This window comes from Acanthochromis polyacanthus, chromosome 1, assembly GCF_021347895.1.
Source record: "Acanthochromis polyacanthus isolate Apoly-LR-REF ecotype Palm Island chromosome 1, KAUST_Apoly_ChrSc, whole genome shotgun sequence".
NCBI classification, from domain to species: domain Eukaryota; kingdom Metazoa; phylum Chordata; class Actinopteri; family Pomacentridae; genus Acanthochromis; species Acanthochromis polyacanthus.
In genome coordinates, this window is record NC_067113.1 from 48,646,899 (window position 1) to 48,666,961 (window position 20,063).

At 43.4% G+C, this 20,063-nt stretch overlaps 1 protein-coding gene across 4 annotated transcripts; it reads right to left on the minus strand.

The window, feature by feature from the left end:
- Positions 1–7,935: 7,935 nt before the first annotated feature.
- On the minus strand, positions 7,936–18,676 carry gata3 (GATA binding protein 3). Of its 4 annotated transcripts, none has more exons than XM_022208216.2 (6): positions 18,286–18,673; positions 17,755–18,155; positions 16,418–16,894; positions 14,002–14,048; positions 11,837–11,962; positions 7,936–9,473 (listed from the first exon to the last, which is right to left on the minus strand). In XM_022208216.2, exons 2-6 carry the CDS (start codon positions 17,987–17,989, stop codon positions 9,210–9,212), a joined length of 1,149 nt encoding a protein of 382 aa, XP_022063908.2. In that variant the 5' UTR covers positions 17,990–18,155; positions 18,286–18,673; the 3' UTR covers positions 7,936–9,209. The 4 variants fall into 4 exon arrangements, with proteins under 4 accessions (XP_022063908.2, XP_022063907.2, XP_022063905.2 ...); XM_022208215.2 differs by having other exon boundaries at positions 16,361–16,894; XM_022208213.2 differs by lacking the exon at positions 14,002–14,048 and adding an exon at positions 14,120–14,265 and having other exon boundaries at positions 16,361–16,894; positions 18,286–18,670.
- Positions 18,677–20,063: the final 1,387 nt, after the last annotated feature.

Genomic DNA, 20,063 nt, shown 5'->3' on the forward strand with positions numbered 1-20,063 from the left:
AAAGAAAAGGAAATTTTTCAAACAAGCCAATAAAACATTTGAAAAACAAACATTAAAAAGACAATATTTCAAAATCAAATCAGACATTAGAAAAGAATAAAAGGTGAGAAAAGAGCAAAACCAAACATTTAAGAAGAATCAAACTAAAGACAAAACATGTGAAAAGATATCAGTTAGACTTTAGAAGATCAAATTAAACAGAAGAGACAATAAAATTATCAAAAAGAGCAAAAACAGATCAAGGTCTTGAAATGTTTTCTAGTCTGAAATGAAAACATCAAGTCGTTTCTTCAAATATTTCCTCATTCTATGTTCTTGGTTTGACTGTGGACAGATTTACTAAGAACTCATTTCAGAAAACTGCTTTCCATATAAAGTCTACTAGTAGTTGAAGGCATCAATCAAACTAATGTTACCTTCTGATCTCCACAAACTTTACTGTTCAGTGAAGAGAATCAAAGTTTGTTCAGGATTTCTAAAAAACCACAGGTGAAGGTCTGAGAAGAACTCGGATGGATGATCTAAATGTGAAATCAAGACTCACGGTCACAAGTTTTAAGGCTTCTGTTCACCAGAAAGTTCAAACTAACAGAGATCTCCTCAAAAACTTTTAGTTTTCAGTCCTCAGACTGTCGAAAGGTTCACACTAACAGGGATCTACTCAGGAACTTAGAAGATATCAGTCCTCGGACTGTCTGAAAGTTCAATCTAACAGAGATCTGCCTGTGGGACTTAGAAAATTTCAGCCCTCAGACGATGTGAAAGCTCAGGTTCTGAGGACTCGGGAGGTTCTCGAGGCTTTGGAAAGTCTTAGAAATGAGGGTTCAACCTCCAGCAAAAAGGCCGAAGTCCCAACTTCCTGAGAAAAATGGTCGAGTCTCGAGTTTAAAAAAAAAGCTCGAAAAAAAAGATGATAAATGCGCAAAAAAGAGAAGAACTAGCGTCTGAGTGAGTAGCTCAGGCGGTAGAAGAGAGACACTAAGTGGAAGGTTGCAGGTTCAAGATCTGCCACTGCATTTTTCTTGTCTAAGTTTTTCAAAAAAATTAAAAGGTCTGGTCTTGAACCAGCAACCTACAGCTCCATAGGCAAACCCTTACTCACTGAGCTACAAATCAGACAAAAATACATAATTCGTCGTCCTTTTGACATCGTAGTTCAGTGACCACTGGGTGGAGTCAGGGCGGAGAGTAGGAGGGAGGTGGGTGGCGACCTCCCCCCCTCTACCCCCACCTCCCCCGACTGCCCCCCTCTACTCCTCCACCTTCCACCCACACCTTCTCCCGCCCGACGAGTTTTCAAAAATCCAAGTCTCGACAGGTTTCCCCGAGTTTCTTGAGTTTCCACCAGGTCGGAGGCAGAAGAACTTGTCATGAAGAGGTGTTGAAGTCGGTGAGGATGGATGACTTTTTACAGCAACTAGAAGGAAGACGACTAGAAGAGCAGGTGTTTAACCAGCACCCTAAAATCCATGGAGTTGGTTCCAGCGAAATGAGGAAGGTCACTTTTTCAGCCTCTATCCAGATGTTCAACTTGATATCTTTACTTTGAGATTTTAGTGCCATAAACCTTTAGTATCACACTTTTTGTCATTTATTAGGACTTTAATGGATTCCACCAGCAGATTTAGTTTTTGTTCAGAAACTTATTCTTGTCGTTGTGGGACTGCAGTATTTAAGACTGTTCTTTCTATTAACCTCATGTTTATTAGTTTTAGTGGAGAAAGTTATTTTAATTGTCGATCAGTCTCTTAAAAACTAAATAATAAATTAGATTAGTCAAGGGTTTACAATACAGTGATTCATTGGCTGAGTAGCGGTCACATGGGATGCCTGAATTCGTATGTAACAGGTCTGGTGTTTCCTGAGCTGGATAACCAACGACGTAAACACAGGAAAAGCTGCACTGGGATAATAGAAGCGACCCGTGATATTAAAATGTCATTTCAATTTACTGATTACAGGTCTGGGGAACCTGTTGACCAGCCCCACTAGACACCGGCCCACCGGGACAGTGCCCGGTAGCAGATGGCCAGTCCATCCCTGGTTCCAGAGGTGCTGTGAACAAGATGATTCCCCTTGTTTTGCAGTTTTTATGCTAAGATATGCTAACTGTCTTGTGGCCAGATGTAAAAATAGCATGAGTCTTTTGTCCATCTCTTGGCATGATAGCAAAACATTGTATTTCACAATATGTTAAGCAATTTCCTTATCAATTCTTAGATAGATAGATTATTATACGTTATGGAGTTTTAGAAAATTCAGAAAGTGCTTCTACCTAAATCATACCTTTGCTGTTTATTTCAACCTTGTTAGCTAGAAACTTATCTTTAACTGTCTTTAGCAAGGATGCTTAACCGACACTAACGAGAAATTCAAGCTAGCCGGCTAATGCCTACAGAAGCTAATAGAAGAGAAAATAAAAGACAACTGGATCGCTAGAATGCAAAAAACAAAAGTGATTATTGGCGAGTCATTTGGGCAATGGCCGTCAGCTCAAGCAACAAATGGACCTAAAGACAGATGCCTTGGTTGCTAAATTCCTTCTGGACAGGTAAAATGTATTAATTGTATTATACTGCGGCTGTAGGCAACTTCACGAGTCCTACGCAAGTTTCTGGGGGGGGCGTTTCTTCGTAAAGTAAAGAGGGGGGAGGTTTAGAGGGGGTGAGGGAGAGGTTGTATGTGCGGCAAGCGCATGCTACGCTCAAAGTTGTAGGAAATTAAATCTTCTCTAATGCCTTTAAAGTAGTTATGCCAAACCATATATTTGGTGTTTATTTCAGCAGTTGAAAACTTGTTGGGTGAATACCTACCTTCAACATTAGTTTTCCTTTTGCACATAAATGTGGTGCAATATTTCTTGAACATGAGTAGATTTTTAGCATGAGTAAATTGAACGTCTACTTGTGTAAACCTTCAGAAAATAACTGTTGTTTTGCCAGAGTGGAATAATGGGGCACTCCTTCCCCTACTGTGACCCCATATTTCACTCACTCAACCTTCCATTCTCCCTAAATGTTAACATTCCCCTTCTCCACCTCTGTTTAACCCAAATCTTTCATGCCATTGCTCAACTCGTCCCTAAAACATCATCTCAGACTTTTCTCGAGTCCCTCTCAAGTCATCACTCATTCCCTCCTCTCTGCCACTTCACTGACGTTCCCACCTCCGACAGCTCTCTAAGTGAACCTGTGAACTTTGTGACACCTCATCCATTAAAGTTCATTTTGAATGAGGAGGTAAATAAAAACCGTGCTTTTCCCACTACTGGCGCTGTACAAATGAGACAGAAATCAGTTTATTCAGAGGCGCGAGGGATGGTTGCAGGCTGTGTGTTTCATGTGCATACATTCACATAAACACCCCAAGCATTTTCACTCATCTGTTGACGAATCTGAACATTGCAGCAGCAGCAGCCTCCCAAGTCTTTTCGCAAATGTGTGCAGCAGAAGAGAGTGAGTCTGCATGGGAGTGTGTGGTGTGGGATGAGGGTTTAGGCATGTTGTCTGCTAGGCCGTCCAAGAAGCCCCAGGGTACCTCAGTAAAAGAGATAATTATCTTTTATCTGCTATGTTGTGACGGGAGATTATGGTTCAAATTTACGATGTAAGGAGACAATACAACACGAGGGCTGCTCTTTTCAAAGTGGCAAAAGGGGGTCTCGAACAAGTGAGAGAACTCCCACAATGCCCTAGAGCTCATCCCTCATGTTTCAGGCTCGAGGTCTTTCGAAAACAAAGGAAAGGATAAGAGCAAGTGCTATTTACTTTCAAATATGACTGTGCAAATCCTATAATAATTTTTAAGATGATACTGTATAGTGCGTACGGGTATCAAAAAGATGTCGTAGGAGATCAAAGATACAACAAAACATAAAGCCCACTGTCACTGTAGGCTCACTGTAGAGCTTAAAATTAGAGTTGTCTGTTGCAATAAAGCCTGTAGCTTAACATTTTATACCAGTTCATGTATCGAAATCAACACTTTTATGAGGAAATTCTGGCAAAATATGTAATATGTATATAACTTAATTGCACAAATGGTTAAAATGTATAATAAAACTTTCTAATTGAGTTGCTTGAGAAGATAGATTTGACACTCATGTCTTTTCATTAAAAAATAAAGCAAGTTAGCTTAGCTTAGCTTAGCATAAAGACTAGAAGCATGGGGGAACCAGCAATCCAAGTTATGCACCCTGTTGTCTGGAGGGGAAAAAGTAAGCTAGCATGTTAATCAGTTAGCTTCAGAGGTGCTGGTTGACCACAACAGAAACAGTGTGCACCTTTGTGAGCTTTTTTACTGGTAAAGTTATGGAAATTTGGCTCACTGGCAGAATGTTGCCTGTTGGCATTATGAACAAAGCAACTGCAATTACAGCCTATAATATATTACATTTTCTTTGACTAAAGCAGTGGAGTCATGTGGATTATTGTGGTGAGTGTGGCTGCAACATGTTGCTACATTTATGGCAGTCTAGTGTTGGGAATGGTCTGACAGCACTTTATCATTATTCAGCTGTAGTGGGAACAAAAACCTCTGGCTTGTTAGTATATATTTTTAAACAAGTACAATCATCTGGACTGTGCAAAGCCCAGGATGCAGTGATGGTGCCCCTTGCATAATATTGAAAGGGGGAATAGTTTCGGTGGAACATTTGCACACATGAAGATGAGCACCGTCAGTGAACATGCTAATTCACCAAAGGAGAAACAGCTGGTCGGCCTTATCGCATGATCAAAACGTACCATTTTAAGTGCATATAATATTTGTTGTAACATCAAAGCATGCCATTGAACTTTCTAGCTGTGAATTATGACTCAATGTCATTTAAGTAGACTTGTTTTGTGAAAACTGAGTAAGACGCTACGTGGTTGTGTGCTCATGCCACTGCAAATGTCAGTTATAAATAACAGAATGCAGACAGTGTGGATAACATCAAGCCAGTCAAGCTTGTTTCTGACATCTCATTTGTGTCTTGTTAAACTACATAAGTCGTAATGTCTTGTTTGAGAGTCCAACGCCTCAAATAGTTCAGACTGCTACAGACCTATGTGAATGTCGTTGAATCTGTGAGAGAGAAGAAGAACTATAGGCCACAACACACGAGTTGCTCTTCCACATGTGACCACACTTGACACAGATTGGCCCCTATTTCAAACCAGTATTACTAACAAAAGATTCTGCATTGGTAGGTGGAAAGAAACTGGAACATACTTAAACCAAGAGATGAAATGTTTGACAGAAACCATTTCATCTCTCAACTTTCACAAAAAAAGGTGTGAAGGAACAATCAAGACATCCGGTGCAAATAGGTTTCTCTTTCCTGTGGTGTGACCATTTTCAGCACCGAGGGAATTTTTGTGATTGTGATTTTTTTTTTTTCCATTTTGACATACAATTCATTTGCTATTCAAAGAAATATATCTTTAAATTGTTAAACTCTCCACATTCCCCTCCAACGACCCCAGATTTGACCCGACGCTGACAGCTGCCCAGATGAAGACGAACTATTCCTGAGAGCCGATTACAGCCACAAATCTGTCATCATCCCTACCTGAAAGACGAGAGGCAGACGCAGGAAGGGAGGGAGACGGAAGGCGAGAGGGGACAGAAATGAAGGGGTTTGTGACGGCGATGATGACGAGGAAAGACGAGAGGAGATCACAGAGGCGTCCCGCCGGTCGGCATTCGTCCTCACCTGAGCCCCCGTCGCTGCACCTCCAGTCACCCTTGGCAGGCGTCCACAGCTGAACACCAGAGGCGGAAGGGGTCATCCAGGGGCCGTGGGGTCCCACCACGGGGCAAAGCTCTTCTCAAATCCCTCTGTACACACACACATACACACAGCTATTTCCATTCTCATTCCACATGCCCCCTTGACCTCACTATTAAAACACAGGAGCAAATCTCCCAATTGGTCACAGCGCTCAGAAACAAATGATGCCAAAATACCTGACTTCTGTATGGCCTTTTCTGCAGGGAGGCATGAGAGGGCTGCGGCCGCCCAATTTGGCATTCCACTTGTGCAAATAGATTTCAATGTTGGAGATGTGGTGTGCACATTTTGGAGTGGCGCAGTTGTGATCAAATACAGTGTTTTTGCACAAGGAGGGACTGAGTCTGAGGAACCCGCCTGGTTAACTTTCGTTTAATCAAACCAGTGAGCATTCAGGTGATATTTTCTTCCTTTATCACTCGATGTTTTTGTGTAGCTGTCTTGTTTTTAACCCCTGCATCCTGTTTTTATCTCTTAACTTTGCACGAACATCTATCTTAAAGCTATGATCATCAAAATCTGTAGCGGCATCGTCAGTTACATCGGGTTGAGTTTCAAAAATAAAAGCTTTCTTATACCAAGGCTTGTGTACATTCACTAATGCTTAATTTTCAAATCGTTGTCATTCAGTGTGGGAATTTGCTTTAATATTTTTAGCACTCTTTTTAGCTTTTTTTTTTCATCCGGTGGTCATGCCTCAGTTTCCTGTGCTCCACCTTGTTTCCTAAATGCTTGATTTTTATCTCGAATAAGGCTTTCATCTTCTGTGAATACAGATCACTGCAGCTAATCATCATCTTTATTACATTTCCACTGTTTTATTTTTATTTTTTCAGTGTGAATTAGTTGATTAAAAACCCCGGACCAACCGACATGCATGGAATTAAGCATCATACAACTGAAAAAATGAAGGCAGCTCTGACTGCTGCAGCTGTTGTGCGGACTTGTTTGTACATTAATATTCAGAAGAACGCTGCTTGTGAATTCCTGGAATGATAATGATGGCAAAAAAGGTGAAAGAGGGCTGATATTTTACTCGGCTTTTGTGCAAGTTGATAGATTTTAGGTTTAGTGTCTTGTGAAGTGGGACTTTTCAATGAACAAGCTTAGAAAAATAAGTTACAGCTGAACTTTGGATGTCAAAACTCACTTAAAACTGCTTCAGTTAAGAGTAAAAAGCCTTGATCTGCATCATATTTTGGAGTGCAAAATGCACCATATATGGTTTTAAATCAGTTAAGTTGCCCAAACCTTCACAGCTTTAACACCAGTGGTCACCCCGACTATAGTGTCAAATATGACTTTTCAACCCCTGCATAGCACATTTTAATCTAAAGCTAGCAGCTGATCATCTCCTTTTCTCTCCCCCTGCTACATCTAAGTTGTAGATTATAGCGCATTTTGTCTTTTATAGTGGTAAAATCCAGAAGTGTACGAGTTGAGCCGTGGGACACAGCTGATAGCTTTCCACCTGTAAAATAAAGATCGAATCATTGACTTGAAACATTGAGGAAGCACCATCCTCAGCACAGTTCATTCGGCATTCAGTTCCTCTTTTCTTCCCAGTCTAACACTTGATCATTTCTCAACAGTGGAGGTGTTGCATGTATAGGTTGCTGTCTGCAAAGTTTACATTAGCTGACCGCTAAAATAATGACTTCTCAAATTCATTTCTAAGCTGTGGAATCAAAAGATGTAACTGTTCTGTTTATTTTTCGCACTAATTCGCTTTAAAAATTAAGAATTTTATGCGTCACATCGGTATATGGAAGGCCAGTAGGTGAAAAGAACTGCCTGAAATGATGCCGCTTTCTCATAATCCTCTGGCTCCAAATGAATGATGGATGTTTGATGTGTTTGGCATGTCGGTCCACAGTGTATTTGTGTGTTCTTGTGACGAGACAAAAGGCCCCTTCAGCCAGCCCGGCCAACCCTGCCATTTGATTTGTTCCTCCATTTGCTGCTGTTTATTTTCTACTCTTCCTGTTTTGTGCTCACTGACCGTACGAGCTGTTGCTGTTGAATGCTGGGTACAAAAAAGAAAAAAGAAAAGCAAAACGGCGGGCTGCTGTGGTTGTGGTGGGTTAGGTGAGAGATTGGGGGTGTCAGAGATCACAGAGACGAAAGTAGAAAAATGACGGCTGCTCCAACGACAGCGCTAACATGTCAACAGAGATTAAACTAGTTTTATTATTTTCAAAGAGGAAAAAAATTTACGAAACAAAAAAGCAGTCATATTTTACACTAGTGATTATTATTAAATTTTTACAACCATTCAGTCTGCATAACATAAAGAAATATTCTACATCTTTGTTTCTTTCGTATTTTTGGACTTCTGATTTTATATCATACAAATAACAAATACAGGAACTTTTTTCACAATGCATATAATCTGTGGGCAGGAAGAAAGTCTTTCAGGTGTGTGTGTGTGTGTGTGTGTGTGTGTGTGTGTGTGTGCGTGTGTGTGGGTGTGTGTGTGTGCATGTGTGTACGTGCGCGCTTCAACACAAACCAATTGCCCGAGACCTATAGCACATCCAAAATGAAAAGAAAAAAAAAAAGAAGAGAGACGCCTGCAGCCGGAGCCGCTGCCTCTCCGCAAACTTAATGCAACACAATTCATGCAGGCAAAAACCGAGGCCTGCCCTTTCTCAAGAGTCTTTTCCCTCTCTCACCTCCTCCTCCTCCCTTTTTTTTTCCTCCCCCTCCGGGACTCGGAGGCGTCCTCTCCTCACTCCTCCGGCGGCAAGTCTCTCCACCTGCTGCGACTCGTACCCTTCTTGTCGTTAGCTGCCCAGGGGCATGTTTCCTCTTTTTTTTCCTTACTTAATTAAAAAGTCTTCATTAAATGTACTGTATTTCATACAATTTGTACAAATATATTCAGCGTCTGTCTCCCCTTCAGTGGAAGAAGAAGGAGAAGAAGAAGAAGAAGAGGGTGAAGAAGAAGGGGAGCTGGGGGTTTCCTGTTAGACAGGTGCAAAGGTGAAGAGAGGCGGGAATTAAGGGAGAGGGCGTCAGAAAAGTTTTTCGTGATGTTGTGTGTGGAAAAAAAATGGCTTTTGTACACAAATGGAGCTCCTTATCGTCGTGGATCAGCCTCGGTGTGTGTGGTGGCAGCAGCAGCGGCTCGGGGAGAATATTCTCAACAAAACCTTCCCCCTGGAGGTCAGTGCGCCACAGTCGAGTCTGCAAAGCATTCACATCGCAGAGGTACGCTTGGGTTTTATAAAAATAAGATGCAACCGAGGAAAAAACAAACAAAAAAAGGAGCCTGTCTTTGTCGCTGGAGCTTAGATCGGAACCGAGAAGCGGTTTGTTTGTCTTTTTAGGATATGGAAGCAGGTCAAGTAGAGGTACCGAAGGGTGTGGTGGTGGCGAGGCCGAGGGTTCAGGAGCGGCTAGAGGCGGTGGAGGCTCTAACCCATGGCCGTCACCATACTGGAGGGGTGGTGGGGGGCGAAGGAAGGGTGCATGGGTGTGGGGTGGTCAGCATGTGGCTGGAGTGCGAGAAGGGAGGAAAGGAGGACATGTGGCGGGACAGGGCGGCCGGGCTGAATGAGCTGCTCTTGTCCATCAGGGTCTTGGAGAAGTCGTCCATGTTGTCTTGGGACTTTTTGCTCTTCTTGGACTTGCTGGACATCTTCCGGTTCCTGGTCTGGATGCCTTCCTTCTTCATGGTCAGAGGTCGGTTGATCTGCTCTCGAAAGGACACAGGAGAGATGGCAGATTAGTATTTTTTGTCATCGTGAGCAGTTTTGTTTACACAAGATAGACATCTTGAGCCCATCTGCATTAAACAACACAATCACAAAAAAAACGTAAATGAGGGGTGTCACCGAGTTTCAAAATAAATTAGAAAAATGTAGCTCACTGGGAGCCTTTTAGTTTTCTTAGAGGCAGATTTTGGGGTTTTTGTGACTCGCATAATGATATGTAACGGAGTCCCATTACAAGGCAAATCTGGCTGTAGCATCCCGAAACAGGAGATTGTTTATATATACTCTTTGTGTGTTTGTGTGTGTGTTGGGTTGGATTTAAATGTTGATTCCTTTAAGCTGGACTGTATCTGAGGCTGTGGCTGTGCCAGAAAGAAAGAGAGAGAAAGGGAAGATGAAGGAGGGGGATGCAGAGAAGATGGAGAGAGTGTGTGCAGAAGGGTCTGGCAGCTAATGTGCAGCCGCTCGACCACAGAGACACATGGCCATGACGACCGCCGGCGTCGGCCAAGTCCTCCTCTCCACCCTCCTCCTCGACCGCATGGCCATCTCTTGGCCAAAATGGCCCCAGCTGCCATATTCCAGCATAGGTTTAGCTGGGAATGAGAGCTGGATGATGGAATTCCGACTGTGGGCAGGATTATGAGGGGAGGTGGATGAGGCCGACTGGGCTTCCTGATCTTTCTCAGCGGTTCTTCCCGGGGAAATGGGAACAGGGATTTCTTCCTCGCTCTCTCTCTCGAGCTACTCGGAGACATTGGCATTTTTTCGCTGACTCTTTAAACAGAGTGGCCTCGATGATTAGCGGAGGGCAGAGATCTGTGCCCTCCCCCAGCGATGTGGTTTCATTCTCTAAGCTGTGACTCCATACTGGGTGACTTTCTCTGCCTCGTCTGCCTCGTTTCCAGCTCTGAGGCACTGCTACGCCCACCTAAAGCCAGTCAGGCCTCTGCTCTTTGATGCTGAGATGTCTACCGTCTCACAGAGGAAGCCTTGGGCCTCCGGCCTGTGCTCGGCCGCCGCCCCGGCACATCAAACAAAAGCTCAGCCAAAGCATTTGAGTCAATGACCACCGCAGAATACACAAGCTCTGACATCCTCCCCCACCTCCACACACCAGCAGCTAACCACCTGAAACCCCCGTCCAGAGGTGTCAAACCTGAACACACCGCCTCGCTCAGACAACACAAAGAACCACACAATGAGAAAACCCTCTGATTACTCAGAAGGAGGCCGCCTAATGTTTTGGGTGTTAACACAAGCTCCTGTTTGTGGCAACTTTACTGTTTCCACAAGCTTCTTATCTGAGCTTCTAAGCTTCTGCGGGACAACACACTGCTACCATCAGGTGTTTTGGGACATCAGGAGCAGGCCAGCTGGGACTCGGCTAAATTCTCCATGAAGAATGTGGAATCTGATTCAAAGGGGGGAGAGCCCCAACAGAAGTCCGGATTTACCAAAATAAACTAATTTCACAATTACGCCAAGGTCGGGGTCAGTTCAAATGCTAATGTGTAACTGGGAAATATTATTCTTCTCTCCTTTTAACCTTGGTCTGAGTCTGTTTCTGCAGCGCCTATCTGCCAAAAGTAACATGGGAAAATGATTTAACAGGGAGCGCTTTGCGTGACAAGCAGGGCAGCAGAGCAGGATACTCTTCCCCCTTTTACACACAGTGGATGTGGGATATATTCAACCTTTATCTGTTGTCTGAGAGAGAGAGAAGAGGAGGAAAATTACCTACATGTGGCCTGAGAGCAGTTAGCCTGGTTATTATTATTATTAGTTTCAGCTACAATGGCTGTTTGATTAAAAGTGACAGCTTTGTGTGCAGGGGAGGAGGCAGAGGGAGAGATAAACGAGTCCCTGGGGTTTTCAGATTGAGGATGTGAAATGATGTGGTGAGGCACTAACCAGCCCAAAACGAATCAGACGGATTGGTGGTCAGAGGGGGGACTCCAAGTCCCTGGTGCGCATGGAACCAAAGGCTAGAAATACGAGCAAGGAAGGGGGAAAAAAAACGGCCTGGAAATTAATCGAATTTTAATTAAGCCCCTCTTCTTTAATATTCAAAGCAAGGCGGCTGCGGGCTTAGTTCACTTAGGTCTTATACATTTCAGATTCGCACTTACTGCCAATAAATCATATTAATTCTACAGTATTTGTTATCGCCGTGGCCCTGAAATTCTCTGCAGGGAAAAGTCAGATAAAATATGCAGAGGCAGGAGGGGGAAAGGTGCCCAGCAGGACGTGATGAGGAAGAAATAAAGAGCAGCAGATGGAAGTTTTGGAGGAAAGAAACGCTCAGAAAAGATGCTTCCTATGCAGGTTTATTACTTACATTGTGCAGTTTAAAGTACAGGCCGCAGGCGTTGCACACCGGGTCCCCGTTGGCGTTTCTCCGCCACAGCGTCGTCGTTGTCGTCTGACAGTTTGCGCACGACGTCCCTGCCCGCCTGGCTGCGGACTGCAAACACAAGAAGAGAGGCCACAAGACGTCACATGACCGCGTAATGACCCAATCAACATGAAGATATATTCTGACAGCTTCCACACCAGCATCCAGGGCTGCAAGTTTGCGCACAGACTCTGATTTTTTTGGGCTTTTTATTTCCCATTTTATTGGAGGAGTTTGCTTCCAAAGAGGCCCTGTGGCACACCTTGGAGGCATTTACTGGAGTTTTTTTTTTTTAACACAGCGTGGTAAATGTGCGTGTTTTAAATTTTAGTCTGTGCAAATTTGGCAGCCCTGGATACCTCGGAGAAGCCTCTCTATGCGTAAAAGCAAATATCTTTCCTTTTTCTAACACATTAAACGCAGCTTTTTTCCTCCTTATTCTCACTCCTGCATTGTGCAAATTTATAAAAACTACATATCTGGATGGAGTTCATTTTTGTGCATTTACTGCAAAAGCTGAAAATAGTTTAAAATAAGGAAAGAAATGCCAAAAAACAGAGCTGCTTTCACTCGAGACTAAAAATAGCGTCATAGAGCACATACCTCCCAGAGAATAAATATTTACAGAAGACATAAAAGCAGTGCCTTGAAATGGGAGAGCTATTAAATCTGATTAAATTTCCCCTCAAAGTTTGTGCCACGATGCCTTGTTTTAAACGTGGACCTCAAACAATTGCAATGCAAAGAAAGAGGCTGCATGGATTCACGTTGGTATCGATTCTATGCTCTGCAGGGCTGTATGCGTTACATTTCTAAATATGGACACTCTGGATGCCGACTATGAATGCAGGATCCAGTGAAATGAACCACATGGCACTAATTGCACGCCAGTTAAAGGCATTTTGTGGAAGTAGGGGGGAAAAAAGAAAAGAAAAAAGTGGGTATTTTTGGGCTCCGCTGCAGGCTACCAGCAGAGTAAAACCCTCACTTCATCCTGACACAGTGAAAGTCGTGTCTTCCAATGGATTTTAAAGCTGCCTGCCTCACAGCCCCAGTCTGCTGCAGTGGCTGTGTGACATTGATGTTATAATCTCTAAAAACAATCAATAGGCAGGTGACCGCAGAGGACACGCCGACGTAAAGGACTACATTATCTCTGGGAGGGATTTCCAATTATACACATGCGGTGGCCTAATAACCCCTGCTGCTGTGTGCTTTGAATAACCAATCAGAGAGCAGGAATAAACCGTGAACGATCATCTATCTTATAATCTCCACTTTTATTCCATTTTTCTTGGAGCGTCCCTGCGTTTTTACGCACGGATTTAATGCTCTTTGGAACCAAAATGCGTAATTTTGGATCATATCTCGCCTCTTTCTGATCATATTTCCTTCCATAAATTAAAAAAGGTCAAATATAACTTGGCCTCTACCTGACCATCCTCCGTGTGTTTAAGCACAAATTCTAACCCTAAACAATCCCAAGTCGTGACTGAGCGCCGGGCCCTGAGTGGCTCGGGCTCCGCTAGCCTTTATGTTTTGACTAGGGAAGCGGGGCTGTGTTGTTTAAAGCGACTTATCTGCGCTGCTCAGATATCCGGCAGCCCTTTCCTGCAACGAGAAGTCGGGTTTTTGCATTAAGAGGCGAAGTGGCGGAGAGGAGAGGAGAAGTCCAGAGGAGAGCTGAGCAAGACTGGACAGCCATCTTTGCCTCGAAAGAATCTGTTTTTTGAAACGCCAGGGGAACTCCTCTAAAGCTCATAAGAGATGCAGCTCTAATGAAGAGGGGCTTTCCCTGAAAAAAATACTCCCACCTGAAGTAAACTGAAGAATTGCACCCCCAAAAAATAAATACATAAAACTGTAACCTGGAATTTTTAAAAGAAAAATCTGGAGCTCATTGTGCGTAATAAATGGCACATTTGCGCATCTCCAAAAATACACAATATGGGGAGGCCCAATTGTTCAAACTGTGCATCAATAGTATTTTTTAGCAAATAAAAAATAGTCATTGCATTTTTTTCTTTTGCAAAATAATAATAAACTGTGCAGTTTTTCTTTTTTTTTCTTTTTTTTTTTTTGCTATGGTAGTATCTGAAAACAGAGACCTGCACTTGTCGAGTCAATTTCCTGCAGCTAATAGGCCTACTTCTTCCTGGATAGGGGAAAAACAGAGAGAGAGACGGAAAAATGTCATCAATAGAGAAAAATGTGATGGGGACGTACCAGCCGCCGCTTGGGCTTGATGAGAGGGCGATTCTGCCCGTTCATCTTGTGATAGAGTCCGCAGGCGTTACACAGATAGTGACCCGTACCGTCCCGCCTCCACAGCGGAGTCGACGTGGCCCCGCAGTTCACACACTCTCTACCCTCTGCAACACACACGCACGCACGCACACACATACGCACAGAACATGGAGATAATGTCCAGGTCAGTTGGGCCTTTAAAAATTACAAAATGCCAAAAAACAATAATAATAATAATAATAATAATAATAATAAAGCATGTGATCAAAGCTGGGGACACAAAAGGTTAGTGGATGTGGTGGCAAAACTACAAAATCTGCAAAATAAAATGTGCAAAACAGCAGCAACAAACAACAACAATCACGAATAATAATTGTAAATAGTGTTATTATTATAAGCAGTAGCAGTAATTGAATAATCATCACACACACACACATACACACACACACACACACACACACATATTAAAGCACATGTGGTTAGTGCTGGTGGTGTTCAGGTCCATAAGGCAGAAATCAGTTCAATAACATCTTCAAACTAAATGTCCCTGAATATTATTACACCGCGGAAAATGCCATTTGATCCGAGGTTTATATCAAATATTTCAAAATAAAATGTAATAAAATAGTCCTTCTCTCTCATCAGCCAATTTGTCATTTCATTTACATAATAATAATAATAATAATAATAATAATGTGTCCATGTGTTGTTTGTGCCTTTGTTTGCGGGTGACTGAGGGGCTGTTCAGCTTTGACTGGCACTTCTCTAGTGACACCGACAGGTGAGAGGCGCACTAACAGTTTGATTCTGGTATTTGGGGGGCCTGAAACTGAAACAAGGGCGCTGCAGTCACACTCAGATTATTTGAAAGCAGAGACTCACACAGGGCTTTTTTTGTGCAACGCCGAGAGCCTTTTGCATTCTCATGCAGCCACACTTACTTCCCCCTGTTTTTTTTCCTTTCTTTGCGAGCTGCTAAAACACACACAGAGAGAGAAAAAGCCCGAGACTACTACTGCTTCTCCACAAAGAGAAAGAGATGCGTCAGTCCGGATCGTTCAGATGTGACAGACATGCAAGCACCTGAGCAAGAGTGCTTCTTTCTTCTTCTTCTTTTTTTCTTTTGGCAAGAGAAGAGAATCAGATCCTGGAGGAAACGCAGGCCTCTGCAATGCAGCTTTTGCAGGGTGTGTTTTAGTCGCTGCACAATATTAAGAAGTTGCACTGCGCTGATAACCTCATTAGAAATATCTTTAAATGCACATTATCGCACATGATCCTCGAATTAAAATCTTTATTTGCATTAATGACCCCACTGTACGATGCTGCTGAATAATCCCCCGATGATATGCATCGACTAATCCACTGTTTTCTATCCCCCCCATCAAAGGCGCTGATATTAATCTCATTACAGAAAAAGAAAACTGCTTTTCAGCTGCAAATAACCTCTAAAATAATTATCTCCTCTCAGTTTGGAAGCATCTCTGCCCTTCTTCTCTCTCTCCAGTTCGTGTACTCTGACACGGCGACGGTTCACCCGCTTTTCTTTTTTCTCTCCCTGTGAATGAACGAGCAGCATCCGGAGCTCCAGCGCTGCGTAAACAATGCAACTGTGGCGCGCACTGGTCTGACAGTAATGGGATTATCTTAAACATATAAACGGGGCGACACAGCCCAGAGAGCTGGCTTCACCCTCTGTCTCTGTGCTGGTGGAGAGAGAAAATGGGGGGAGAGAAAAAAATGACCCAAATTAATGTGGGAGTCAACTCGGAGCTCGTGTGCGTCACGATGATTTCAGTTTGTTAGAATTAAATATCGAGAAAATTCTACAAAATAGAGTTTTGTTTATATATATTTTTTTTAATAAATGTATTTTTTATTTCCTCATTATACTATTTAAGGCCTGCTTATATATATTTTAAAATATGATTATCCTACACTAGTATTATTTGTATTTTTGTTATTATTTTACGTGATGAAAATAAATCTTTAGAAGCATCCTGATGCGCCTGTTAAGAATACAGGTTGACCTGCGTGGTCTCAAGCCCAAAAAGAAGAAGCTTATTCATGAGAGGGATGAATGTGCTGATTATGAGCACCTTTTTATTTCTTTTCTTTTTTTAAAGAATATGAGATTATTAAACATGGCTGATCGTTAAAGGCTGCAAATCTGGGGAATAATGTTAGATCAAAAGGGAATGTAATAAAGCGCACGCCTACCTGAACAGGACCTTGTTTTTGGTCTTGTTTTGGAACCATAACTAGAAGATGACCCACCTATCAGGCTACTTGGTGGGAAGAGGCCTGGGCCGTATTCGGGGACATAGTGTGGGTATGTGGCGATGGGGTGGTGGGCAGAGGATGACCCTGCTCCGATTGATGCCACGCTCCGGCTGTGAGCTGACTCCAGTTTCATACTCTCGGCCAGGGTCACCTGGTACTTTATGCACTCTTTATCCTCCTGCCGCCCGGAGCTGCTGGAGCCCGGAGTGGATATGCCCGGGTCCGGGGATACGTCTTTCGGAGGGGTCGGGGGAAACGTGAAGAGGTGCGGACTGGAGTGACCGGTGGACAGGGAGGAGGAGGAGGCCGGGGGGTAGACGGACAGGCTGGCCGGGGAGCCGTGGTGCAGGGGGTTCTTGGGGAAGGGGCTCAGGTTCCAGGGAGAAGTGCTGTGGTGCGGGGCGATTCCTTTGCTCCCCTCCAGCCAGGGCAGAGAGCTGGGCAGTAATGAGGGACGGCACACCTGGCTACCTGAGGCAGCACACAGAAAACAGAACAAGATCACAACCTGACTTCAGTCTGCAGCAACAAATACAATTCATTTTGCCTTTTAGACGCTTTGGGCCTTTGGACACACATTTACTCACAGATTTATCCAATAAACGGAGCGACCTTTTGTGTGTGTGCGTTTTTTTTTTTAAATTTCCATCTCATATAATCTGCATCAACTGTCCATTCAAAATAGACCGTGGAAATAATTTCACCTCCTTCACTTGTATAATATTCCCGTTGAACAGGCCCCTAATGCAACAGCCGAATAACTGGTAATTCAAACGCCTTAAAAGAAGAAACTACACCGTGATTGACAGTTCAGGAAGTTAAAACGTACAATATAGGAAACTCCACAAATGACTGCGCGCTGACGAACAGTACATTACAATAGAAGATAAATGCAGTGCATGTGCCCAGAAGTGAAAACATTACCAAAATATTCTAGGTGTGTGTTTGTGCGTGACCTCTGTGCCAACTATTTGTTTAAACCCGATTGATCCACAAAACAAATTACGCATGGCTTTTCGACAAACTTCTGCGGCACCTGCGAGTCAGGTTCGTGAGGTTTAGACGGGAATTAAACTGTAAATTAAGCACTACACAGAAACCAAAGATGTATATTTACGCCGTGGTTTCACAACACTTGAACTCTCGGGGTTTTTTTTCCGAAAAGGCAGCTCAAGCCAAAACCGAAACCTGGTCTGGATCACAGTTAGATTATACAAATAATTCCAAACACAGCGGCAGTAATGGAGCCTTTTCCGCAATTACGCACAAGCATCTGAAGAGGATAATGTGCACATTATTAAATAAAAGGCCTAAACGGGCCGATTACTTACTGTGTGGAGGAGGAGGGTACCTCTGGACGGCTCGGACAGAGTTTCCATAGTATGGAGAGACGTGGTTCCCCTGTCCATCAATATTAAAGAGTACATCCACATCTTCAGCGAGGGGATACTGCGAAGGGTCCATGTACGAGTGACTGAGGCCCGGGTGATGTGAGCCGGGATGCTGCTCGTTCAACACCGCGGGATGATGGCTCATCCATCGTGGCTGATCCGCACTTACTTCCATCGCTTGCCTTTTATTTTCTCTCTCTGTGTCTCTCTCTCTCTCTTTTTTAGCAAATGTTCATGTACGCCGAAGCAAACCGGTACAAGTCAAAAGAGAAGAAATAATCAGTCCCAAATCCGTTTTCTTTCTCGTTAAATCCACAGGTTCCGCGCTTGCTTCCGATCACCTGGAGACAGAAAGAAGTGAATTATTCTCTCTCAAAAAAATATTTCTTTAACTCACATGCAGCGCGTTTTAACACAGGCTTTAAGTGAAATTCAACCCGAGTAGAGAATATATCTAAACACGAAACATACCCCACATTACAAAATGCAACAAAGGTGTTGTCTATATAAATACGTCCAAAATGGAATCCAGTCCCACGCAGAGTTCCTGAACTTCTTCCTCTCTCAGAAAACAAAATGTTGCAGCCCGACTCAACAAGTAGTGCAGGTCGGTGCGGGCGCAGGGGCTTGTTTGCAGCGGATGGCTTCACCGTGCACTGACCAGCACCAGCAAGTTAAACTCACTGATCAAATCTGTGTTTGTGCGCAGTTGTGTAGCCCTCTCCATTAACTCCGCTCCTCTCTCTCTTTCCCTCTCGCTCTGTGTGGCTCTCGCTCGCTCTGCCCCTACCTCTCTCTCTTGCTCTCTCTCTCTCTCTCTCTCTTTTTTTTTTTTTTTTTTTTTTACAGTGAAGGCATTCTTCCAGGATGGCGCCAGGCAGCTCAATGCTTGCAGACAGCTGTGGCGCGACGCAACTTAAGGAGGGTCTGTCAGTGTCATCAGTTAAGGGGAGGGGCCTGCCCTAATTGAATATAACGTGGGGGCCAGGAGAGATGCAGGAGTGCTGCAAGATTTTTTTTTTTTCAATGACCTTGCCCCCAGAAAATATATTATTAAAATATAAATATTTCAGCTTGGTAGGCCCAATGAAACTTAGCAGCTTTTTACGCACGGAAACTCGTGCGTAAAAAGCATGGAGAGAAGCAAAGTTGATCCTGTTTAAGGTGCAATTACTCTATAAAACATTTACATTTGCAGAAATATGATTAGGATACTTTTATACAAACAAGTTTAAACACCATCTCTCATGTGATCTAACACATAAAAGCAATCAAGGTAGTACATTTAAATTAAAAAAATGTTTTTTAAAAAAATACTGAAAGATATTTGGCTTAAAAATCTCAAAGGACTTTTTCTGCTGCAGTTTCTGCCGTAAGAAAGAGAGAAAAAACAGGCTGCAGCTGAGCCTGTTGCTCTGGGCCAATAGCAGGTTGCGGGACGTTTATGCTCTTAAAATTGTGACAGTGCGTCCTCTCGCGGTGACAGGCACATTTATTCTAATGGCAGATCCAAATTGAGCCGATTTTCCTCACCGTGAAGCAGGCATGGACAAGGACGCCTGGGTTGACTGAGCTTATAGGCTCTGAAAAAATAAATAAATAAATAAAAAGATGGGGAAAAAAATCCTAATGTAGGTTGTTATTATTATTGGCTCAGTCCCTGTGTGCAGCTACTCCACTGCTGCAGCAGCAAGTTAAACAGACAAGCAACAATAGCTCATGTCATGATTTATTCAAAAACAGTGCATTAAATGTAACACGAGAACGCACACGGGGAGTGATTTACCAAGCTTCACGTCTTCTCTTTTCTTCCAAGTTTTTTTTTTTTTTACATAAAGGCACTCTAATCATTTCAAAACGGTTATTTTTTGTGTCCAAACCAGAAATAAATTCAGCTGGTGTGTTCAGTGTCAGACAGACACGAAAAAAAAAAAAAAAAAAAAACAGAAGAGCTGCCCCCTTAGGGAAGTATTTTATGTCCAAATCCCAGTTTCCGTATACTTTCAGATTGGCAGCGCGTAATAGTAGAGCAGGGTACGTTTGTGTGCGCGAGTGTGTGCGTGGTGGGGGCAGCCTCGCCGACGCCACTGGATGTGACGTCACCGCGGTGTAAACAGCCAGGAAATGAACCCTCTCTGAGCGCAACGGCGGGCACGGGCAAAGCGGGGAGCGGGAGCGCGCACGCCCTTGCACCAGCAGTTACACCTGTGAGTGTAATATTCAGGTGGGGTCACTGAAACACAGCTAAA